The sequence below is a fragment of the Microtus oregoni genome, unplaced genomic scaffold (genome assembly GCF_018167655.1).
Source record: "Microtus oregoni isolate MIOR12 unplaced genomic scaffold, Mior012 000037F_ref0000500, whole genome shotgun sequence".
NCBI lineage: Eukaryota > Metazoa > Chordata > Mammalia > Rodentia > Cricetidae > Microtus > Microtus oregoni.
In genome coordinates this window covers 15,075,139-15,101,244 of record NW_024543096.1, presented here as the reverse complement: position 1 = coordinate 15,101,244, position 26,106 = coordinate 15,075,139, and the positions used below count along the sequence as shown (strand labels likewise).

Genomic DNA, 26,106 nt, shown 5'->3' with positions numbered 1-26,106 from the left:
CACATCATAGAGGGACTCGCTTTATCTTAGAGGGAGTTTTCTTGGGGGCTGGGGGTGTCACTGCCTTCTTTGACACTCTCGTGAGAGTCTTGAACCCCTCTCCTACAGTAGAAAGTGTATTTGTCAAGACAGCCACCCGGTTCAAAGAGCTCCAAATCAGGGGCGAGCATACTGGAGCTGCAGCAGGTGTTGTACTAAGTCTGAGCCTTACAGGGAGAAAGCCATTCACAAACAAACACCATCTCCTGTTGTCCTTCCACTTAATCCCTCCCCGCCCCCCTTCCTTCCTCTCTCCCTCCCTCCCTACTCTGGACTTTGAACCCCACTTTGCATTCTTGTTCCTCTACCCCTGCTCTGTCACATTTTCCTCCCTTGGTCATCTTCCCATCTGTTTTTTAAGTCCCTGTTGATCAGTTGCCTTTCTTGCCTTTGTCTGATGTTCCAGTGCGTTTTGCCCTGAGGTACTGTGGAGGCTTCATCTCTCCCACAACTCCATAAACACCAGAAGGCTAAGATGCCGTTCTAGCATCCCTGCTCATGAAGTGCCTACTTACTGTGATAAGTGCCCTCTGTAGACACTAAATGCCAAGACCAGAGTCTGGGAGAAAGGGACGGAACCAGGATGGGTTTGGAGCCACATGGACAGTTGGAACCTGGAAAGTTGACCTGGATATATTCTGATGGTAATAGGCATTTTTCGGGAATAGGGATGTGGGCTATCTCAAGTATATACCCCCAATCAATAAGTATGAGTTCAAAATATAAAATGTCCACCTCTAGGGAAGTTAGTGCATTTGGAACTTGTCCTATTAGTGTTAGTGTTGTCCAATGCACAGAATAAGTAGGATTGAATTTCAGATTCTAGATACAGACTTCCACATTTCAACTGGGTTATTACTACTTGATTATCAAAGAAAAAAAGCTTTCAGAGAACAAATGGCTAAAATGCCTTAAAAAGTAGTATAGTGGCAGGAATAACTGTTACTTTCAATATTGTTTGACAACTTCAGGTCAACCTCCAAGGGCCTTTTTTTCTACCTTTGTTCATGTAACCAAAATGACTAAGATGTTGCTAAGTAAAACTGAGGTCTTTGGCTTGACCACAGACTCCACAGATCCAAGCATACAGTTCCCCAAGCCGGAGTGGGCAGGGTTGGGTGCGCATTTCCAGCCCTCCACGGTACGAAGTTCTCTCTCCCTGCCTTGTCTATCTGCCCCGAAGGGCAAGTCCTAGACGATCAGAGCCGCACTTCCCCAACTTTGTTGCAGAAGAGCGGGAGCCGGTACCCCATGCCCTGTGGTTTTCCTGAGCGCTCTTCCCGCCTTCTGGAGGTCCCAAACCCTCACAGACGTCTGCAGTGGGTGGGGGAATCCTGCGCCCCCGCTCGGTCCGGGACCCGAGGCGCAGCTCTGATTGGTGGAGGGCGGCGAGGGCGGGGCCTGCACGCTCCAGAGGTTGCCCCGGCGGCACCGTGAGCCCAGCGGGACTCACCTCAGGAGCCGGTGTGAGCAGCCGAGGCCTGGGACGGGAGATGGGGACTCGCTGGGCCACCCCGGGCCGTGCAGCGGGGCTGCTCGTGCTGTTGCTGCGATGCTTCGAGCTTGCGGAGCCTTCCGAGCTCTCAGGTAACCGGGCGGCCTCGACGCTGCTGCTCTGAGCGCTTGCCTCCTCAGGATCAGGTCACAGTCGCCTTGCTCTCTGTCTCTGGAGTAGACAAACGGGAAGGTCTGGCGTAGGAGAGCGGTCGGCAGGGGCCATGTGGTGCGAAGGAACGCTCTGCATAGAGGAAACCACAGTTTTCTCAGAGTCTTCTCTGCCCCTTGTGCCTCGGCTGTCCCCTAAAATCATGCTTCCCCGAGGTTCCCCATTTCTCCTTGCGTCCCTGTCTCCCTTTAGTTATCTTGGTCCCTTCATGATAAGGTTGAACCTTCACCCACACCGCATGGAATTCCCAGAGATCCTGACTTCATTGCGGGCACTGAACGCATTAAAGAGGAAGTCTGGTTCAACCATCGTCTTCAGAAGTCAGCCAAGAGACTTGGGATGCCTTTCCCTGTCACCTGAAGCAGCGGCCCTTCTAATTTTGTTATTATCTCCAAATATTCCCCACTCAGGCAGCTGACCCCAGATAGAAGTGCAGGTCACTTCCTGTCAGTGGGGAGAGGATGCCTTCTGTGAAGCTCAGGGTAGTGCCAGCGCCACCAATCCACTTAGATCTTGCAGTTAGATTTTGCTTTTATTTTCTTTTTGCTTCAGCAAAAGGTGTGCCACTGACCTTGTTACTTGATTGTGCTGTAGATAGGCTGTAAACATTAACCCACTGCTTCTGCTCTCTTGAGGAGGGTTAAGGTGGATTTGAGGGGTGTGGCTCTTGTTTTCTTTGGAGTTGAGTTTAGTTACTGTCTGATGTAGATTGCCCAGAGTTATGGGAAGTCTCCTGCAAGGGTGGGTGTCATCAACCTCTCTGCACCAAGAAAAGAACGTTTAATGCATCCTGTCTTGACTCACTCCTCTTGATTTTTCTTTGACCCTTTGCTCTGGAAATCGCCAAAGGAGATATTAATAGTAAAATAGTTTAGTGATATGAGAGTTCAATTCTGTCTGCTGCACAATCCAAGAAGAAAAATCAACCTGCAGCAATTTCCAGCGAAAGAGTGCTGACCTGCTGCCCTCCAGCCACGCCCCCTTCCATTCTCTTACCTTCCATCCTGAGTCCTGTTTCATTCCCTCACAAATTTTTACATTTCCTTAATTTTCCAATGGCCTGGTTGGGGTCTGTGTGTTTGTTGCCAGCTCAACACAAGCTACTGTGACCTAGGAAGAGGGGCCTTGATTGAGAAAGTTCCTCCATCAGACAGACTGTCCTATTGGCAAGCCTTTAGAGCAGCTTCCTATTCATGGTTAATAAGGGAGGGCCCGGCACACTGGGAGGTGGGCCATCCCTGAACAGGTGCTCCTGGATGGTAAAGCGGGCTGAGCAAGCCAAGCGGAGCAAGCCAGTAAGCAGCATTTCTCCATGGCCGCTGTTCCGGTTCCTGCCCTGAGTTCCTGCGCTGAGTGTGATATGCAAGATTAAACTGAAATAAGCCCTCTCTTCCCCATGTTGCTTTTGGTTGTGGTGTTAGTCATAACGATAGGAACACCACAGTCTCCATAGTCCCTATTCTGTCTCACTGACCCAAAGCAAAGAATTCTAGACTTACATCTGTTCCTCTGTACTGTATCCCTTCTTCTTCCCTTCTCACTGCTGCCCTGCTGGTTTTCTCTCATTTCCAGGCCAGAATTTGTGGCTTTATATTGGGGTGAACATACAGAGTCGTGTGTGATAGTGTGTGTGTGTGTGTGTGTATGTGCGCGCGCTCACACACATGTACACGCACATTCCAGAAAGCCAGTGAAGGATGTCCCATCCCCTGTTCTATCACTGTCTACCTTATACTCTTGAGACTGGGTCTCTCAATGAACCTTAAGTTCACCATTTTGTCAACCCTGGCCGCTCTCGAGTGCCTTGGATCTCTCTGCTTGTCTCCCCTTCAAGACTGTGGGGTTGCAGGGTTTCCTCTTTTCTTTTTTTCCTTACATTTAATAGAATGTGGGCACTGGGGATTCGAACTCGGGTCCTCATGCCTGACCAACAAGCGTTCTTATCCATTGAATCACGTCTCCAGCCCAGAACTGGAATTTGACCTTCCATCTGTTTTGTTAGTTTGTTTGGCAATGGGTAAGATTCAGGATGGCATACACTTGGTCACATGAACTCAGGAGGCTTGGGCAGCTGGTCCTGACCACTCAAATGCTGAAAGAGTATCTCTCTGTTCTTGGGGAGATGCCAAGTTTTTATTATTAGTATTATTATTTTGCTTCTTGGAGCGCTAACACCATGAAGTAATGTGATCCTTCAGGGATTTCTGAACATCTCGCCAGCCACACCGTCCAATCAGGGTTATCGGCTTTCTGACACCTAGCGTACTGCGATGGACCCCATTGTCCCTCCAGGGCTTGCTTTGAACTAGCAAACCCAGATGTGTGAGTCTCTCCGACATCTGTATGCTCTTTACACTCGACAGAGACCACAAAACACTTAGCAAAGAAAACTTCGACATTCCCTGAGAATGATCAATGCCACCAACTCTGGCCTCTCCTCTTCCCCACGCGTTTTTCCTTCCCGTGGGTCTGTGGTTATGATGGGTATTATAATGGGTATATGCTCACATCCAGCCTCCCTCCCAGGATATGCAGAGCCCTTTGTGCAGGGCCTAACAACAGGCCTCGTGACTAGACAACGAGAAAATGTTGAAAGCGGCGATTTTCTTTGCTAGAAATAATAATGCTAAAAAAAATATTATCAGTTATGACAGTGCTCTTTGACTATTCCCTTAAACCTCACCGAAGTCTTTATATAAAATGAAGCATATAAAAAAGACGCCAAGATGTAGTTAACATTTCTTGTCACCAACCTCTGCCCTTTAGATTTGTCCCAAACACAAATTTGGAGGGGAATATAAAAACTCCATTGAAGATCAGTGCAGAGATGGAAAGTGGACAGTGTGTACTATAAAGCTATGGGCAGAATCCCCTCTGGGGCTCCGGAAGACCTCAGTGCAAGGGCGCTCGCTAGCCTGCTCAAGGTTCTAGATCTGATGCATAGCACCAAAAAAATAGTCATTAAAAATTGCAGTTACCTTCACAAGATGGTAACTATTTCTCAAATAGTTTATATGACGTTGTAAAACATTTTTTCTAAATAAGAAATTATTTTTAGTTTATCGGTTTTCTTTTCCATTCTTCAATCCACAATCCCATAATGCCCCAAAACCGAGGCAGATTGAAGGGCTATCGCTTAAGGGTAAAAATAATATAAAAAAACTATTATGAGAGACTAAATCTCTCCCCCCAGGAAATATTTATTAGTACTTACACATACATTATATATGAAGGCTAATGATAAGTTTCCTAAAGCATTAATGATGAATCACTGTCCTTGGAAATCTCATTGATGTGTCAAGTGTTGGTCTTGATTACATTCTTCAATCCACAATCCCATAATGCCCCAAAACCGAGGCACTCGGTTCATGTAGTTATGACACACATAACTACATACATTCAAAAGCATGACTTACTTAAGATCCTTGGCAGCTTCCCCTTTGCTCCTCTCTGCTCCTCCATACCTGGCCTGTAGTCTGCTCCCTACCAAGTTGGTAAGCCCACAAGTGTCCTGGGAGTAGCTTAATTGTAGAAAATGAAAAGTGAAACTTACTTTCTCCTGGTACGTGTTGATAAAGCGGGACTTGTGTAACTCCACCCGTTCACTATAAATGACATGAGAATGACTTCAAACGCCACTAGCAGTGTAGCAGTGTGAGCTAGTAATGTAGACATCTGTGAGAAGAAGACGCAATGACCTTAGCAAAGGTTGGTGAGGCCTGGGGAGCTAGGGCGCTGGTACTTGGTGAAGGCGTGGGATGCTAGCTCTGCAATGGTTTACCTGTATTCCACAGCTTTTGTCTGATACTCAGAGATATGAGGACCGTGGGAGTGGGAAGTGGCTTCCGCGAATCTCCCAGGGGAAGAGAGTAGTGAAGGAAAAGGATAAGTCAGGTATCTGAGGGGCAACTGAATATGTTGGAGAAGCACATAAGAGAAAATCTTCCTTTTCACTCACTATCTTCCCAACCTGTGACCATCAAAGAAAAATGACAGAGGATGTCAAAGAAGAAAGAGTGGGGACAGATGCTGTTGCCCAAACCCACCTAACAGCAGCCCCGTGCAGTGTTTTATTTGTGTGTGTGTGTGTGTGTGTGTGTGTGTGTGTGTGTGTGTGTATGTGTGTGTGTATACATGCACACCACACACCAAATGCACTATAAAGGGAGATTGTTGGTCCCCACGTTCCACCTTATTTGAGACAGGTTTTCTTTGTTGTTCTGTTGTTTTGTGTTGGTAGGTTTGGTTTGGTTTTTGTCTGCTTGTTTGCTGTGTATGCCAGGCTAACTGACCCAAGAGCTGTCTGGGATCTCCTGTCTCTGCCTTCATTTCCTGTGGGAACACTAGAATTATGTATGCTCATGCTACAGGTCAGCTCTTAGGCGGATTTGATGTCCTCATACTTGTGTGGCAAGTGCTTTTAACCAGGGAGCCAGCACCCCAGCCTGTGATCTTTTTAAAATTCAAATTTGAAGGCGGAAATAACCACCGCGGTAAGGCTTTTTTTGTTGTTATTTCTCATTGTTTGTCTTGCTGCTGCTGTTACTTAAAGTGAAACAAAGCAAAATTCCACCCAAAGTCCACATGATCAGATAGAATTCTGTAGCTGTGGCTTACGTGATGAAATTTCCCCTCTAGCCAACAGTAATCATTTTTAAGTCTTTAACCCGTGACTTGAGGAACTTTTCAGGGTTGGTAAGCTGGGAAGCTGACCTCAGAATGAAAACACCTTTTGAGAACTGAAATTTTTCGTGCTGTTCTGCTGTACTCTGATTCGTTGACAATGACTTTTTAAGCTTCTCTAAAATAGTCTGACTTTAGGTTCATCACCGTGACCATCTATGCCATACTTTTTTCTCTTTGTAAAGGAACTGACCAAAGCATTTCACTGTGATTTGTTGTTGTAATCTCGTAAATCCTGGTCCTCAAACTCGGGTGTCTGAGAAACACCGAATCACTTTGTTTTTTAGAAAATCAGTTAGATTTGGTTCTGAGTTCCCAATCTACTAAGGTGAGAGAAATTTTTTTTTTCTTTTTGGTTTTTTCGAGACAAGGTTTCTCTGTAACTTTGGTGCCTGTCCTGGAATTAGCTTTTATAGACCAGGTTGGCCTGGAACTCACAGAGATCCACCTGCCTCTGCTTCCCAAGTGCTGGGATTAAAGGCGTGCGCCACCACCACACGGCTGAAAGAACTTTTATCTCCATCTCTGCTGAGGTTTGCCCCAGGTCCTGCAGAGTGCAGGGAGATCAGAGAGGCCCCATCACTTGTCTTCTGCTTCCACTGGTTACTGCTCATTTATTTTCTCTTGTGCACACATGCCAGATGTTGGAGCTGGTGGCTTGGGTTGTCCCTGAAGCCCAGTGTCTGGTGCTTTACTTGGTGAATCCCCAGCCTCTGTCTCTCCTGGCCACAGCCTCACCACCCTCAGAACCCAGATCCTCTATTTCCTTCCATTGCTTTACCCCAATTTTTCTACCCCTGCCTTCTCGGAAGCGTTCCCATCTCCACTGATGGACCTCAATGGACCAAGGCTTCCACGGAAAGCTTGGGAGAAGTGGTTTTCGAGTAGATTCCCCTTTGCATGACCACAGTAACTTGCCCTGAGCCAGAAGAACATAGATCCCGGCCTTCACAATTGGTGACGGGGAAGGAGCTGAAGTGAGAGCAAATTCCAATAGCGTGGTTGCTGTACTGTGGACACTAAAGCTGCAAGACAGAGGTGTGGTCCCAGGTAGATGCAGGATGCTTTTTCATTGGCCGCAGATGGCTTGTGGAGGAAAAGGGGACACTAAGGAGTTGCTGTGTAGGCAAAACTGGGAACCTTTCGCGGGATAGCAACATCAATTGCACACCCCACACCCTGCTGATGTGGGTCAGCTCTTTTCCTCATCCCCACGTCCACAGTGTGAAGTGGGTACAGCCTCACAAATGAGAAATTCGAAGGAGAAAAGCTAAACAATTTGCTCGGCTCCCATGGCAGAGCAGAGGCAAAGTATAAGGCCAAGCAGACTGGCTTGAGAGGCCCTGCCCTTCGCACACACTGACCCTCACGCCTCGAAAAACGCGTGCGTTTACCAGGCCCAAGGGTCAGCGCCATCCTGTGCTAATCACTCTCCTCCACAAACAAGCGGGATCAAGGTGCGCTGGTCATGTGACTCAGAATCCTGAAATGTCTTCCTTTGGCTGTCCTGACCCAGGTAACGATCCGTTCACCATCGTGGATGAAAACACCGGCAAATGCATCCGGCCACTGTCCGACTGGATAGTGGCGCAGGACTGCAGTGACACCGGAAGCTTGTTATGGAAGTGGGTGTCCCAGCACCGCCTCTTTCACCTGGAATCCCAAAAGTGCCTGGGCCTAGATATTACCAAAACCACCAACAACCTGCGCATGTTTCGCTGTGACTCCAGTGCCATGCTGTGGTGGAAATGTGAGCACCATTCCCTGTACAGTGCTGCCCAGTACAGGCTGGACCTGAAAGACGGCTATGCCATAGCCAGCACCAATTCGTCCGCTGTCTGGAAGAAGGGAGGCTCCAGGGAGAGTCTTTGTAAACAGCCTTACCATGGTGAGTACAGGAGAGGCATTTTGACCCTCTTGCTGGAATGGTTGTCTAATTTGGCATTAAATATCACACCCAGCACAGCTCGGACCTGGGAGCCTTACTGGGTTCAGTGAACTGTATGTAGTCTGATGGAGTGGTTCTCTCTACTGAAGCGACCCAGCACCTCAGTGCGTTTATTAGGAATAGTGCAGCGGGAAGGGCTGCCTAGCCCTGGCACGAGGTCTCTGTGGGCTAGCAGTCTCCAGCTTTAAACACCCACGAAAAAGAATCTGCAGTTGCTAGTTTTAGCACACACACCGGTCAATCATAGGTAATCACTTGTACTTGAACCACAGGAAAGCCTTGCCTTTCGCAGCCTGATCCATATGGAGAAGGCCCTTGGCGTGGCTGTCCCCAGGTCAACAATACACTTTTTACTCAGGCTTTCCTTGGTTCCCATGACTGAGTTTAAATGAAGTCACAGTGAGCAGGCACCGTGAGCTGCAGTGTTATGCACCTGTGAGGCTGCTGGGTACCTCACCCGTCCGTCCCCTTCATAGATAGAGCTACAAACGCTTACGTGTGTTATCAGGAGGCACACAAAGCCCAGTACTTGAATTCCTATGCCTCGTTTACTTCCTATGATGCCATTCTGAATGCTAGGAAGAAAGAAATGGTATATATACTGATAGGAAATACTTCATATAAGCTAAAGGCACGTAATCTAATAATATTGGTCTAATCCTAAATTTAAAAAGAAATTAAGAAAGAGCAAGAAGTGTTTTTGTTCCATGCCTGAGAAATTTAATATAATGGAAATATTTTGAAAGTCTCATGGGCTTTTATAATGTTTTCATCTTTGGCATAGGTATCACATGTTGCTCTTTGTCTTTATGATTTGACATTTTAAGTGTGAACTTTTCTTAGGTCGTTTCCAAAAACAACTATATGAATATGGCCTTGACATTTGCTCTAGATTGCAATGAGTCTTCGAGAATTTAATGCAACATATTTTGATCATTTTTACTTCCACCTCCTTCTCCAGATACTTCCCAGGCCCATCTCCCACTTACTTAGCTTCCAAATTTATATCCATTTTTTTTAAAATAATAACTCACTGTTTTTGCTGCTCATGTAGTCCCAGCTGTGAGACCTTCCTCTGGAATACAGTCAACCTATCTGTAACACATCCTTCAAGAAAACTGACTCTCCCTGCCACAGACGCCACCAACTGTCCATAGCTGCTCAGTTAGAGATAGGGGCTCAAGAACCCGTTTCTACCCCGTGCTAGAATGTCGACCGGCTTGACCTGGGCCACATCTTCTGCAGGCGATCACAGCAGCTGCACGTTCCTGAGTGCAGCAGGCCTGTCGTGTGCAGGAGACACTGTTGCGAGCCCATCCTCCCAGACCTCTGGCTCCGCTATCATCTTTCCATCCCTCCTCTGGGCTGTTCCCTAGGCCCTGAGAAGGGCTATGCTGTCAATGGTCCGCTTGCGGCTGAGCACTCCACTTGTTCTTGGCACTTGGCCAGTTTGAGCTTTTGTGTTGGCCCCCACCACGACGGCACAAAGAGACTGGCTGATGGGGTCGGAGAGCTGTGCTAAGCAACGGCTAGAGAGGTATAAATTTAAATGGAGGTTTTATATTATGCCCATTTCACAGACTAATAGTAGATCCTCCCTTGGACCTGTGAGCTTTCCAGCCAGAGGTTCTAGACCATATACACATGCCAGGCCTATGTTTCCTTCTATGGAGTGGGCCTTAAATCCAATCAGGCATTGACTGGCCACCCCATTACATTGTGCCACTGTCCTACTGATAGGCATTTTCTTGCCACACTGGTCATCACTGCAGCTCACAGGAGTTGTAGCTGGGTAAAACTGTTGGCTGACTCCCTCCCACTTCTGTCAGACTAGAAAACATCTTCCAGTACCATGGAAGCTATCCAGCAAGGTGAAAACTTCCTGCTCTGTGCCAACTTGATTTCTCCACGTCCTGTGACCAACATGTGTGGTATCTTCAGCAATAGGGTCTGACCATCAAGTTCTGTTGGGCAACAGAAAGCAGTGTCAGTAGCCTGATTGTTTGGGGATTTTGGGGACTCCTCTGACAAACAACAACACTTGACACTGGGCCTTTAATTTGCAACCTATGGCTTCTGTGTAGGGTAAGGTCAAGTAGATTCTTGCATATGAAAATATGTTGATATTCATTTATATGAAACTTCTACTTTAAAAGTAGGTTTTGTGTGGCTTTTTTTAAAGCTTCCTAATTGTTAATTATTCTTCTCTAAATCCCTCCTCCGCCCTAGACTCCCACTCCTCTCCCCACTTAATTCCCTCCTCCCATTATTTCTCTTTTCACCTCCATATCACCTGTGTTCTACTCTCCCCCTCAAGATATCTTTATTCCCTCATCCTCAGTCTGTGGCCATAGTCAACATCGATGAGTTTGAAGGGAAGATAAAGGACCCCTCTTAAACTTGGCCATAGACTTAGGATGGCAACTTAAGTCCCCATTCTAACCATGATCTGCTCAGGATTTTCCGCCTAGAGGATCTCTTCGTATTTCTTGTGAAGATCAAAATAAAAATAAAAATCCAGGCCTGTGTAGTTCTGCTCTTCATGAAGAAGTATTAGAGACTTGGAGATGTGTTTTCCTTTCCTTCAACTCCTAATCTTTGAATCACTAAATTGTTTCTCTTGGCCAGCTTCCTTTGGAACTTCAGGATTATTACCTGAGGGCCAGCTCAATGCAGAAAATGCTCACTGTGCAAGCATGAAGACCCAGAGTTTGACTCCTCAGCACCCATGGAAGTCTTGGGTGGGTGTGGCAGCCTGCTTATAATCTCACTGCCCCTGAGGTAGAGGCGAACAATCCCTGGCTAGCTAGTCTAAGCCAGTCAGCAAACTCTGGATTCAAGTGAATTGAAGAGTGATCAAGGAAGAAAACCAGTGTCAACACCTCACCTCACACACCTGCACACGAGTCTGTGCCCACACACATACAAACATAGAACCTCTAATGCGACAACCAAAAGAAAACACTAAACCCAAAAGAATGGCTCGTTTTGTTTGTTTGTTGGGGGATTAGGAAGGATCACTTCCCTGGCAGGACTTTGTATGTTCTCCTGCCCACGGGACTTTTGAGAGAACAGTTGGAATCTCAAACTCCCTCAGACCCTTAAGGGTCTTCATTTCACTGAAACTTGTTTTGTTTTCTTTCTTATTTTTTGTGTTTATTTATGTGTTAATAATATCCACATGACTGCTAACATGATCATCAGCGCAAAGATAAGGAGGGGGCCCTTAAACCCTTCACAACAGTGCCCAGGAGAGGGACAGAGCCAGGCCGGCTTTGTTTCTTTACCTTTCCAAATGTAATATTTGAAATGTTGAAAACTTTTTAGACCTGGAACTCAGGTTAGCCACCTAATTTAGATTCACATCAGATTTTAGTTGCACAGAGGCCAAGGCCAAAGCTGCCACCCTTCCCAGAGCTACTGAGTTTCTGCAAGTTGGGAATCTACAAGTTCCTCTTGAATTGTCCTGCTGTCTTATCCCACCGCTCAAATTTAACCAGATATTAAGTTCTAACTTAAATGCCAATTCTAACTTCTAAAATTTACCTGTGCCCCTTCCTATTTGAAAGTGAGGGATCTTTTCCAGGTCTCTCTCGCTTCCGATTCGGGTCCATGCCCAACCATGCTGTCTATCAAAATAGGAATAAGGAAAGAAGTCTCAACCAAGTAAAGTCCAAGGTCACCCAGCTTGTTGTAGCCAAGCTGGGGATCAAAATTAGGATTTGTTTCTCCAAATAACAGTGTCCTATTTCTCCCTTAGCTTTTGTAGCCTAATTTTTTTATATTGACTATATTAACATTTATTTCTCATTATGTTTTGTGTTTCCACAAACTTCATCATATGATTTAACTGTAAAAAATTTTAACTAACTATGATATAATAACAATTATATCATAAGATATCTTGACCCAACTGGCATGTTCACATCCCACATGTTCGTCAACTCACGCACAGGATGGACTAACTGTGAACTCTGTGCTCATGGTGACTCTTTGAAGCCTGCCAAACTCTTTAACTAGTTGCCTGGTGGCTAAGGCAGTTTGTTTTCCCTGATTCACAAATTTGTGTCAATGGCACATTCAGCTGCAAGCCTGAAGATGCTGTCACCTCAGACCCACACACCAGGAGAGGAGTCATGTCAGAAGAAGCTGTCTTACAGAGAAAACCCATGGGATGCGGGTGGTCCATCAACAGCAAGGAGCAAGTGTGAATACGATGCCTAATTAACAGAGAGCATCAGTTAGCTTCCTGTATCCAGCATGGCTGTTGTTTGCCTATTTGTTCACACGGCACTGTGTGACCCAGAGAACTGTATAATGACAGTCATCTTTGAGCCATGTGAAACTCGAAACCTGTAAAAGCCATCAGTGGTGTGGAGTTGTTGTTGCGTGTTGGTGAGCAGTCAAAGAGGCTGTCCTTGTCCAGTGCTTCGCGAAGAGCCACCAAATGTGTCCTTTTCCTCAAAAGTGGGAATTTCACCAATAACTCTGATCTCACAGGTTTGTGGTGAGGACCAAGTACAGAAATGTGTACTCGGAAAACACTTTGTGCAGGGAAATGAAAAGCCTGAGGGAAACTTGACACTCCCAGCAGCGGCAGCATTGCGTCACGTTCCGGGATTGTCCTCTCAGAATCGTAATAGGGAAGGAAGACTGATCATTTGCCTTGGGGAATTTTTTTCTTTTTCTTTTTCTTTTTTTGGTTTGGGTTTTTCAAAATGGGATTTCCCTATGTAGCTCTGTCTATTCTGGAACTTGCTCTGTAGACCAAGCTGACCTGGAACTCAGATAGCCACCTGCCTCTGCCTCCTGAGTGCTGGGATTAAAGGAATGCATGCCTCCCCGGAAATTTTTCATGTGGTCAAATCTGAAACATATGTGATGCACATGCTCTCTATAAAACAAAGGGCCACCACACTCCCTAGCAAAATTGTTCTCTGGAAAGCCATTTATGGGGCATAGGAAAACAAAATCAATGACCCGCAAAAGATTTACTTTTCTTCAGAAAGCATCTAGATGGTTCTCACTTCTTCTTTTTGTGTGTATGTGTGTGCTTATTTTTTTAAAAACCAACCTTTTTATTTTATATAACAATCCTAGCTCCCTCTCCCTTTCCTCCACCCGCTCCACCCCACCATTACCCTCATCCACTCCTCAGAGAAGGTGAGGCCTCCCATAGGGAGTAAACAAAGTCTGTCATATCACTTGAGGCCCTCCCCCACCCCACCCCAGAACCAGGTTGAGCAAGGTATTCCTCCATAGGCAATGGGCTCCAAAAACACAGTTCATACACTAGGGATAAATCCTGGTTCCACTGCCAATGGCCTCACAGACTGCCCAAGCCATGTAACTGTCATCCACATTCAGAGGGCCTAGTTTAGCCCCCATGCAAGTTCCCCAGCTGTCAGTCCAGAGTCAGTGAGCTCCCACTAGCTCAGGTCAGCTGTTTCTGTGAATTTTTCTCATCTTGGTCTTGACCCCTTTGCTCATATTATGGCTTCTCTTTCTCTACAACTGGATTCCAGGAGCTCGGCCTAGTGCTTAGCTGTGGATCTCTGCATCTGCTTCTGTCAGTTACTGGGTAAAGGTTCTATGATGACAATTAAGGTAGTCATCAATCTGATTACAGGGGAAGGCCAGTTCAGGCACCCTCTCCACTATTGCTTAGAGTCTTCGCTGTGGTCATCCTTGTGGATTCCTGGGAATTTTCTTAGTGCCAGGTTTTTTTGCTAACCCCATAATGGCTCTCTCGATCAAAATAACTCATCCCTTGCTCTCCCTCTCTGTCCTTTCCCCAGCTTGACCTTCCTGATCCCTCATGTTCTCCTCCCTCCTCCCTACCTGCCCTCCCCTCCTCCCCTCCCACCTTCCACCCCCCTACACATGCACACTGCTTATTCAGAAGATCTTGTTTATTTCCCCTTCCCGGGGGCTCTATGTATGTCTCTCTTAGGGTTCTCCTCATTCCTGGTTTCTCTGGAGTTGTGAACTGTAGGCTGGTTGTTCTTTGCTTTATGTCTAATATCCACTTATGAGTGAGTACATATCATGTTTGTCTTTCTGGGTCTGAGTTACCTCACTCAGAATGGTTTTTTCGAGTTCCATTCATTTGCCTGCAAATTTCATGATGTCATTGTTTTTTACCGCTGAGTAATACTCCTTTGTATAAATGTACCACATTTTCTTTATCCATTCTTCAGTTGAGAGGCATCTAGGTTGTTTCCAGGTTCTAGCTATTACGAATAATGCTGCTATGAACACAGTTGAACAAATGTCCTGTGGTTTGAGTGTGCATCCTTTGGGTATATGCCCAAGAGTGGTATTGCCGGGTCTTGAGGTAGATTGATTCCCAATTTTCTGAGAAACCGTCATACTGGTTTTCAAAGTGGTTGTACAAGTTTGCACTCCCACCAGCAGTGGATGAGTGTTCCCCTTACTCCACATCCTCTGCAGCATAAGTTTTCATTAGTGTTTTTTGATCTTAGTCATTCTGACTGGCTTAAGATGATATCACAGAGTTGTTTTGATTTGCATTTTTCTGATGGCTAAGGATACTGAGCAATTCTTTAAGTGCCTTTTGGCCATTTGAGATTCCTCTGTAGAGAATTCTCTGTTTAGATCTGTACCCCATTTTTGGTTCTCATTTCTTTTGTACTGCGGCCTGAAACCTTCCAAACTTCAGTCTCTGCTTCAGGCATGTGAGCACCGGGGAATGATAAAGGATGTAGGTGGGATCAAATGCTATCTTATGCATACTTTAAACCAATCCATGAGACTTTCTGAGGGACCCCAAAAGCCTGCTGAAGGTTAATGAGACTTGATGACTATACTCTCCCTAATGGCCATTCTTTCATTGGATAATAACCAGAGTTTTTGAAGAAATTGAAGCTAAAGAGAAACAGATGACAGATACATGGTTAGCTGCTCTGTAGGACATAGTTTCAAGATAACTATTATTGGCACAGTATTGAGCACTTCCTCTGGGGTCCCAGGCTTATCTAAATTGTGATCGTTTTCCAGTGCCTCTGTGGGGACCAGAGAAAATTATTAAAAGGAAAGCTAGGTCTGCCACCTCACCAGACACCAGCTTCTCCCATCACTGCCCTGTTAAGTCCAGTTCTTTTTCATAACCTGAATTACCATGTACTGACTCTCTCCAAATATCTACTCAGAAATTTAGCAGCTTTCTTCCTTTACTTCCTCAAAAGCCACAACCTGTTGAGCAGTGATGTCCTTTGTCCATCTGTTCAATTGCATAGTGGTTCCAGGTATTTCTTTGGCCCCACACTCACTGAAGAAATGGAGGAGAGTTGAATCTCCGTCAAAATAGCCATTTTGAAGAAGTAGCTGTCTCTGCCACCCATGCTAGACTCATTCTCTTCTGACTTGATCAAGCCAGGGTCTTTCAGTGCTTACATCACAGAAAGGGGATCTTACTCTGTCACCAGATACACAGTGGACAACCCTTGAGGTAAACACTGAGAGTCTCAATGCAGGAACTAAGCTTGTCTCTAGGCACAAAGGAGACCCCAGCTTGCAAAGTACAGTCAGAATCTATGCTGTTTCCACGGCCGATAGCCTGCTCAGTACTGTCAGCTCATACGTGAAACCTACTCTCTCTCTTTTACAAGTTTGAGAAAACAGCTATTCTAAGATGATTGTTCAGCTTCTAACTCCCCTCTGCTTCCTCCCCATCCCGCAGAGATATATACCAGAGATGGAAACTCCCACGGGAGACCTTGTGAGTTTCCATTCTTGGTTGGTGAGACGTGGCACCATGACTGCATCCTTGATGGAGACCATAATGGGCCCTGGTGTGCCACTACCCTAAATTATGAGTATGATGAAAAGTGGGGCATCTGCTTAAAAGCAGGTATGTATGGGCTGGTGAACTCCAATAGCAAGGAGAGAGAACCCTTTATATGAGGCAAAGGGGGAGAGGAGTTGTTGAAGATGACCTGAAAGTGTCTGCAACAGATGCTATCCTAAATGAGGAATGCGCCTTTGCAGGAAGGGGACAAAGTCATGTGCAGCTTGGAACTGGCCTTCAGACGCAGGTCAAGAAGAGAAGCAGGATGGTTTGGGTCATGGAAAACGAGGAGGGGGAGAATCGCAAAAGCTCATATACATCAGGGGAGAGCAGAAAGGGCATGAGCAGATGGGAAACTGCAGCATCCAAGAAAGCGGAATATAGGAGACTGTAGCTTGACTAAAAGGATGTCACCTTGGTGATCTCACAAATGGGCTGAAAAACCATATTTAGGATGGTGACTACATAAAGTGTATTGACGGCCTAAAGCCAAGTCTGGAAGAGAAGGAGACGCATATCTTGGACCCTCTCCAACTTAGTGAGAATGTTTGCTCTGCCATGCCCATGTGTTGATCCGAGTATATTGATCCAAGTATCTAGTTGCTTCTTAAGAAAAGCAGAGTATCCGGGATATACTAAAGCATTCACTCCTCTTTAGAGAGATGGTCAGATCAAAGGAGTGCTTGTGTTGTTGTCTGGTATATAACAGAGACAGTGTCTTAGCAAACAGATGAGAGTTACAAAGGACCACACTAGCTGGCGTGTGATAGACGGTTAGGAAGTATTAAACGCCAAGTGTGGTAGCTAACATTTTTCATCTCAGCGCTTGTGAGACTGAGACCGGAGAATGGAGAGCTTCAGGTCAGCCCGAGCTGTAGTAGTATGAGAACACTATCTCAAAAAAATTTATGGCAATAGGTGGAAAGCAGATGAGGTGTTCTGATTATACTTCCGCCACAGACACCTGTCGGTCTTTGTCCCCATCTTCACATTCAGCAACGGATATCTGAGAGCCTTTCCAGTGTAAAGGTCCATGAGTCCATCTGATGTGTAACTGGGGGTAGGGAAGTCCCTTGGAAACCCCTGGGTGGAGCTTAAGTCGTGTGATCTAGCCTGGATTGGCTTTTCCCTGTCTCTCTCTGGGACCACATAGGAAATTGAGTATATTTTTGAACCCGTTATCTTTTCTTTCTTTTTTTTTTTTCTTTTTTTGGATTTTCGAGACAGGGTTTCTCCGTAGCTTTTTGGTTCCTGTCCTGGAACTAGCTCTTGTAGACCAGGCTGGCCTCGAACTCACAGAGATCCGCCTGCCTCTGCCTCCCGAGTGCTGGGATTAAAGGCGTGCGCCACCACTGCCCAGCTGAACCCGTTATCTTAAGATCTATATTACTCAGGGTACAGTTTGCAGGTTCTTTATTTGAAACACACATTTCTATACCTGTAAAGAATATACCATGGGTCTGGAGGAGTAGCTAAGTGAGTAACAGTGCTTGCTATGTAAACATGAGACCTTGAATTCAAACCTCTGGCACTCAAGTTTAAAAACAGAAAGCCAGGCATGGCTGAGGATGCCTGTCGGTAACCCCAGTGCCATGGAGGGTGAAGACAAGAGGATTGCGGGGCTTGCCGGCTGCCAGCCTAGCTTCAGGTTAAGTGATAGATACTGTCTCAGGAAGATGGAGACTGACAGAGAGAGACCCCTGGGCCTCCCTCCTGCCTCTGCTTGAACATACACCCACTAGCACAGGCACCTGCAGGCACGAGCATGTACACATGTACCACATACACACAGAGATATATACTATGGATGCTTGATATTGTGCTTATTTATGTATAATATATGTTTCTATGCCTGTATGTACATCTGTCATATGAGTTCTATAATATCAATTCTATTCATGTATTCAACCTTCTATTTAAATATTAAGAAGAAATTTGGACTAAATTTCCAAAATAGAGGAGTCTCTATGCTCGATATATTTAAGCAGCATGTCTGCACCCACGCGGGCTTCCAGTTCTTTCTCTGCGGGCTGTAGACAAGCCTGTCGATATCTTTGCCAAGCTCTGGTAAGCATGTTTTTCTATTGGCTCAGCGTTCCACACCTGTATCTATTAGAGTCCCGTCTTCAGGCAAAAATGACACAGGAACTCTAGTGAAAATCTGGCATTGTAGTTAACAGGGGATTTAAGGAAGGTGGAAGAGCCCACCATCTGGAGTCATTCCATGTGCTCTGACTACCATTTCAGAGCAGACTGAGAGAACCAAAACACGGCCCATGCAATGACGGCCTCCGTTTTGGCACAGCCTAAGAAAGTGCAAACCGAATTGCAGTCTAGTAAGCACTCCAAGGAACAGAAAGCACTAGGCCCTCATTTGACAATCACTAATTTATCTTTTCATCAACAGAAAATGGCTGCAAGGGTAACTGGGAAAAGAACGAGCAGACTGGAAGTTGCTACCAGTTTAATAATCAGGAGGTTCTTTCTTGGAAAGAAGCTTACGTCTCCTGTCAGAACCAAGGAGCTGACTTGCTGAGCATCCACAGTGCTGCTGAACTGTTGTATATTACGGGTAGGCTTAACCTGCACGTGGTAGGGCCGATGGCTGGGACTGCAAAGGTGTTTGTCTTCTTCCTCTCCATTTCTTATCCAGGCGTGCTCTTTTGCTGATATCTTTTCTGGTCTCTCTTAAAACTTAGACCTTAGCACTGAAATCTGCACACACACCACACACACACACACAAACCCAAGATTGAATGTAAACATAATAATTCCATGTGTTGACTGCATTTTCAGATAGAAACTAGAGAGAAACTGATGTTTAGAAACTGAGTTCCCACCCCATGCTTATATCTGTATCCAGACTGCGGTCCTTCCCAACTCTCTAAAGCTCTTCCTTCTCCCCAGAATTTTTATGCCTTACTGGCCATTGTCTCACATTTTCATGGCTATCACCACACCGACTCCCCAACTGCCTGCACCCCCTGTGAACATTCAGCATTGAAGGTTTAGCTCCTGGGTCCTGGGAGTCTGCCTCCTTTCTTAACCCAGGTCCTTCGCAAATCCTGAAAAGTCCTGCTTTATGCATTTGGTTTCTACGGTATTCAGTGAGGGGATAATTGTATAAAACCAAAATGCCTCTTGAGAAGTCCTCCTAGTCTGGATATGTTTTCTCTCCGTGTAAACCCTGTAGTCTGTAATGCATACACATAGACACCTGCTAGGGACATAATGTAATAATATACGTATTCCCCTGGGGGTAATTAGAAAACAGTATTAAGTCATTTACAGCTGAAGAATACTCCAACAAATTTACAAAATTAATGTCTGTCAGCATCCCCTTTGTCGTTTATAGACCATTTTTCATCAATTGCTCTGTCTCTTCTATCGGGCCTTCAATTAATTTTTCAAATTCTTCCCTTGTGGTTTTGGTAAAGTCTTTCTTTCCAGGTTTATGACCTCCTACATGGTGGTAAGAATCCTTACAATCATTCTTGTATTCTTTCTGGGTTTTCTCCTGTCTATATGGACCCGCACAGGCATGGGCACATCCATATGTTGTGTGTACATCAGCTAGCATATGGGCAACTAGACTCACTGTGGAAATTATTTACACTTCCATGTCCTTGTCCCTTCTTTTGCTGATGGTCTTGATTATGAAATAATAAAATTGGATGATACATCTCCCTGGCAACAAGGGTGCGCGCGCGTGTGTGTGTGTGTGTGTGCGTGTGTGTGTATGTGTGTGCGTGTGTGTGTGTTTGTGTGTGTGTAAGTTCCAGAGGACTAGGGGGGTTGAATATATAGTGAATCTGCTGCTCTGAGAAAATTCTAGTACCTCAGAGGAGGGAGAACTAGACAAGCTATTTGGAGAGCAAAATTGAACAAATTTATTAGACTTTGGTCTTCTCAAAAGAACAACGTTTTGTTGTCTCTTAACATGGCCTACCTTTGTTACCTAGACATCCCATAGTGAGATTCCTGCTTCAGTCAAGACTGTCAATAGGAACATAGTCTGATTTATATAATCTCTATTAAAAATTATATAATTCCATGTGTCTCTGCATCTATATGTGTTTCTTGGCTCTTTTTCTTCTGTTTGTTTGCTTTGTCTTATTCTGGCATATTTTAATTTTATCATTATTATTATATTATATGGCTTTTTATGTGGATTTGGGTGGGTGTGGAAATGGGGAGGACCTGGGAGATGTTAGGGGAAATCATAATCATAATGTATTATATAAAGACCTATTTTTAATTTTAAAAAATATACAATTCCTACAGGAAAGGAAGACATTGCTCCAATTGTTTGGATCGGACTGAATCAGCTCTATTCTGCTAGAGGCTGGGAATGGTCAGACTTCAAGCCATTAAAATTTCTTAACTGGGATCCAGGTAAATGCTCTCTCCCTCAACAATATATACAGAGTAAAAGCTTCAAAAACGGAGAACTTTTTACTCATCTGGAGCCTTTAGAAGTTCATGTACAATCAGACCTCACGGTTGCTGTCTCAGAAGTTTTTCTAAGACATTCCTAACTGTGCTGTTGTTTTAGCCAAGTTGAACCACACCATGGGCAAAGGAGCTTTTCCTTTGGGGCTCTAGAGCAAGTACCCCTGGGGTTTGAAGAACAAAATGAGCCAGACTGTGCCGCAGGCCTTTAATCCCAGCACTGGAGGCAGGGGCAGGCGGGTCTCTGTGACTATGAGGCCAGCCTGGTCTACAGAGCCAATTTTAATACAGCTAGGGCTACACAGAGAAACTCTGTCTCAAAAAGAAAAAGAATGAACCCCACAACATGGCCAGGAACCATTCTATAGCCCATAGGGTCTCGACTGCCAGTGTTGGCTTAGTCTGCAGCTTGACTTTAAAGCAGGAATATCCCTTCCTTTTCACATTCTTAGGCTTCCCCCACTATGGCACCTAAACACTACGAGCACAGCAGCTGGACCTTAGTACACAGATGCTTACCTCAATGGAAACACCATTCTGCTTAGCCAGTAGCTCTTTCTGAAAAAGAAAAGACCAGGAATGTTTGAAAGCTGAAGTCTGATGACAGCCAAACTTAAATAGCATTCATAAAAGTGTCCTACCTACAGGGAGGAGAAATGGATTCAGTGCTATCAAAAGGCATGAGGTTTTCATTAACTAAATCTTTTTATTAGTAAACAAAGTAATACTCTATTATGTCAAAAATAGACTATTCTAGGCTCTGGCGCTGAGCTCCAGTCCCAGTCCTTAACGCAGTATTTAACGCCTTAAAGGTCAGTGTTTCATCTGGTTGTAAACATTCACAGAGAGTAACTTTAGTATAGACTCAGGGGTTCTGGCCACAGAGTGTGTCGTGGAAGGAGCGCTAAGGCAGAGGCTGATGTGTTTCTCTGCTGTGAGCCAGCTATCATGATCAGAGCGCTTCCCCTCCATCCAGCGTTCTAGACCGGGCATAAATGAGCATGTCGTCGTTCATCGCGGCTTGTCGCTTTTCAATTTAATCGAAAGTTTGAACCACACTGTGAGTCTCCATAGAGACATAAAATTATGAGTATTATTTTAGGCACCTCTCGGACCCTAACCTCCTTCCACCTCCTTGAAAATCTTCCTTCCTAAGGCACGCCCGTTGCGCCTATGATTGGCGGGTCAAGCTGCGCGAGAATGGACACCGAGTCAGGGCTGTGGCGAAGTGTTTCCTGCGAAGCCCAGCAGCCCTACGTCTGCAAAAAGCCGTTGAACAAGACGGTGTCGCTCCCAGGTGCCTTCCTCACTTCCTCATCCGTCCAAATAAGTCTGTGAAGTCCAGACACCCATTTTGACCTTTCCTTCACCGGATACCGCCAATGTTTTCCCCATCCCCAGAACCTACGCTAAAATGGGGAAAATCTGGGGGCTGGGGGTGCAGTCCTGGAGGATCCCGAGGCTTGACTGCCCAGCCATTCTAGCGTAATAGATGAGCTTTGGGTTAATGAAAGACTATCTCAAAATGATATGCCTGTCACTTTAATTTTGTGAAACTACGTGTTTGTGAAGACAAAAACTAGAATATGGCAGAGATTGTTTGAGTGCCTTTACATGTGACTTTTCTCTCTGTTCCGTTGCCATAACTGAACTGTCTCATAGTAATAAGGAATGTCATTTAGAGCCTAAGTTATTGATTTATCAGCTTGCAAGTATGAGACTAATTGAACCTAAATTTTATCAGTTTGCTTAAAAAATACTACAATTTTTTGCATTATTTATTTTTGATGTTTGTTTTTACATCCCAACCACAGTTCCCCCTCTCCTGCTAGAACACCCCTCCCATCTCTTCTCTTCAGAAAAGGGCAGGCCTGCCATGTATACCAACCACCATGGCATACCTAGTTTCAGTGAGACTAGGCACCTGGTAGGAGGAATGGGTCCCAAAAGCAGTCTGCAGAGTCAGAGGCAGCCCCAGCACCCATTGTTAGGAGTCCCACAAGAAGCCCACGCTATACAACTGTAACATATATGCAGAGGGCCTAGGTCTGTCACATGGAGGCTCGTGGTTGTTGGTTCAGTCTCTATGAGCCCCTGTGAGCCCAGGTTAGTTGATTCTGTGGACTTTCTTGTGGCGTCCTTGGCCCCTCTGGGTGCTACCATCCTTCCTCCCCCTCTTCCACAGGGTTCCCCCAGCTCCGCCTAATGTTTGCCTGTTGGTCTCTGCATCTGTTTCCATCAGTGATTGGAATACTCCACATTTTTAAGATGACTGAGTTTACTTGTAAAAGAAAAAGAAAGTCCCAGAAAGGATCTGGATACGTTGAATAGTTTCTAGTTTTGCTAACCAGAGTAGTGGCCCTATACCTCTGAAAGATTAGACTTCTCTGGGGGATTTCGTCACCACCAAGCTGAGGCTCACTGCTCTTTCAGAGCGGATGAAGGTGTATGAAGAAGCCATTTGTCCTTCCCTCCCCTCCTGTACCATCTGAGAGTACATAAGTACCACGTCCTGTTTCTTACCTCTCTGCTTGCCCTGTATTCAACAGTTAGTGTTAGCATGCAGTCAGTTGTTAAGCTGGTCACACAAGGAAAGAAAGCTTGACATGTGTCTGGGGGGGCGGGAGGGGGGGAGCTTCCAAATCTCAGAGCTAGGAAATGTTGTCAGTGTTTGGCTCACTCCACACCTGTCTTCCACCTCTTAGGACTAAAGTTGTTTCCTTCCCAGACCATGTCTATGCCCTTGAACAGTCTTGTTCATAGCCTGTGTCTCGCAGCAAGTGCATACATATCATAGCTGAATCTCTGCGAGAATTTTGATGATGTCAGACACACATAAAACACAGCATCAAATTCATGTCACCCTGATAGCTGACATCCTGTCTCCCAGTTTTCCAGAAGCATTGTGCTTCAAGAAAGAAAAATTCACAGTGTTGTTGATTCTAAACAGCTCTGTCTTTACTGGTAGATAAATCGCTGCTTCCTCCCTTCCCTTCCCCCCACCCCATCCCCAGATGTTTGGACGTATTCGGATACCCGCTGTGATGCGGGCTGGCTGCCAAATAATGGATTTTGCTATCTCCTGGCAAATGAAAGTGGCACCTGGGATGCGGCCCATTCCAAATGCAGCGCCTTCGGCAGTGACCTCATCAGCATTCACTCCTTAGCGGACCTCGAGGTGGTTGTCACAAAACTCCATAGTGGCGGTGAGACTTGTGGATTACTTTCTTTTGCTTTAAACCTCTTGCTTTAGTAGTTAAAGATGTTTCTTGTCTCCCTGTCTTCAGACTCTTGGTGGGAATGGGAGGCTTCCAGCCTGGCCCTGGATCAGCCCATCTGGGGGTGGGGCGGTCAGTGGAAATGGATTTGTCCTGGGCCTGCCTTGTCCAGCGCTGCAGCTACCACGTGGTTTTTGAACTCTTGAAAGGTGGTTAGGAAGAATGAGGAGCTGAACCATGACTTTCGTTTAATTTCCATCTCCTTGCGTTACAGTTCAAATAGCTACCGCCGCCCAGGAGCCACTGTGTGATCAGAAACTCTCCCCCTCCCACAGTAATGCTCAACCTTATTTAAGTTCTTCGGGAACTTGTCCTGATGATCATTCTGCTTTTGTAATTCTCTGGAACGAGACCGATAAACAAAGGCATCCTAGACCGCTTGTGTTCTGCCCTCTTCCTAGACTCAGGCTGAGGAGGTCCCTGTTCCGTGTCTGCACGGTGCTAATTGTTTCCCCTGTGGAGACAGCAGTCATTTCAGGGCAGCGTGGACACTCACTATTTCTAATCAGGATATCTATGGTTGGATTTACAGAGTTTCACCCATCCCCATAAAGCAGCATTTATACGGTAGGCCTGAGACACCCTCAGCTGGCCGATCCTAGCGCACCCTTCTCTCTAGGCACCTTGCCTCCGTGAGTCCAGGGCATCAAGACCCACCCTGTGTGCTCATCAACATATCTAAAACATATACCACAAAGCTCCTAACAGTAACACACGTGTTACAACACACAACGGAGCAAAACCGAACAAAGTCAAACGTTTTTCTTTCAGATGTCAAAGAAGAAATATGGACGGGCCTTACGAACACAAAGAGCCCCACTTTGTTCCAGTGGTCAGATGGTACGGAAGTTACTCTAACGCACTGGAATGGGAATGAGCCTAGCGTTCCCTACAATAAGACTCCCAACTGTGTTTCCTATTTAGGAAAGGTAGGAGCCTCCCGTGGCTTGTTTATAGTCTTTTTGTTAGAGCTATTAATAAGAACATTGTGCTAGGAATTTGTGTGCAAGCTGAGAAGGAAGAGGTAAAATCCTGCAGCTTGTCACTCTGAGAGCTACCGAGTGGAAGGTAAGTAAAGGCAGCTGCCGAGTAAGCAGTCTGAGCCTTCTAGAGACGATATATCAGATGCGGTAGAGCTCGTGTGTCAGACTGTCTCGGATAACCTGCTGTCTTCGAGGGCCTGAGTCTCCTCCATCGGCCTCTCTGCTCGTTATGACTGACGTTTGGCAGGCCAGCACAGGTTAGCCTGGAAGGTGCCATCTTTCCACGCTGCGCTTAAGTTTTGAATTCATCCTAACTTGAGGCTAATTGGAAAACACTTTCCAGTATTTCAGTTTTACATGGTTTCCAATAGTTTAATTTTTTAAATTTATATAAAATATTGCATTAGATTTGTCCATAAAGCTATCTTTTCCTGAAATGTAGCTTGCTAAACATTTGTTGAATGCACTCCAGTTAGGAGCCTAAAATAGGCTGAGTCTTGTCCAGAAGGACTTATGCATCTCTTTGGTTTCTGTTTGGATCGCTTTCCTATAGGCAGCTCTCTCCTGGTACTCAGGGTGACTGTCACCCAGACATCTAGAGAGGCTTTAAACGGAAGCAACACATTTAGAACTGTGTAGAACTGGTTCCGTGGTGGGGATGTGTTTGAGAAGGTGTCACACTCGGTGGCCTACTTTAAAAGCCAAGATGTCTCAGAACATTGTCAAAAGTGGAAGCAGCGAATGAACAGAAGGAGCGCTCCGCAGCCTGCCCGAATTCCACACTGACCCCCGTCACAGTCAAGCCACTAACATTTCACTTCGGGAAGCAATGCGACTTAGTCAGTTCAGCAAAATTAATTCTATGTAGCGTATTTGAAAGACAATTTTGATGTCTATACTGGAGTAGAATTAAAAGAATCTTTTGACCCTAGACCCCTAGTAGTAGCTCTCATAACCACCGTCTCCCTTATGCATCTGAGGAAATGTGACCAGACATTAGCTGATGTTTCCCAAAGAATTTTAATCTGTGAGCAAACTGCCCCCAGGTCACAGGGAAGCCACTAGAATCCTGGCCTCTTGGGGGGTACTTTTCTCTGTTCAACTAAATGTTCTTCAATAAGGTTTCCTTGTTAAGCTTGTAAGAAAAGGCGTGTGTATGACGGGTTGAGCCACTACCTTTCCTGGCCTCCCATAGTTATTGTGATTTAATTCTAACTATTTGGCAAATATTCTCTTTGGTAAGAAAT

At 45.6% G+C, this 26,106-nt stretch overlaps 1 protein-coding gene across 1 annotated transcript in view; it reads left to right on the top strand.

Moving 5' to 3' along the window:
• Positions 1-1,381: 1,381 nt before the first annotated feature.
• The window catches only part of LOC121433222 (lymphocyte antigen 75), a 122,996-nt gene continuing 98,271 nt past the window's right edge, over positions 1,382-26,106 (top strand). The window contains exons 1-8 of the mRNA XM_041631570.1: positions 1,382-1,626; positions 7,905-8,276; positions 16,039-16,209; positions 18,554-18,718; positions 20,431-20,541; positions 21,755-21,895; positions 23,613-23,804; positions 24,648-24,805. Coding sequence (XP_041487504.1) covers positions 1,533-1,626; positions 7,905-8,276; positions 16,039-16,209; positions 18,554-18,718; positions 20,431-20,541; positions 21,755-21,895; positions 23,613-23,804; positions 24,648-24,805 — 1,404 coding nt within the window. The 5' untranslated portion in view covers positions 1,382-1,532. The remainder of the gene's footprint in view (positions 1,627-7,904; positions 8,277-16,038; positions 16,210-18,553; positions 18,719-20,430; positions 20,542-21,754; positions 21,896-23,612; positions 23,805-24,647; positions 24,806-26,106) is intronic.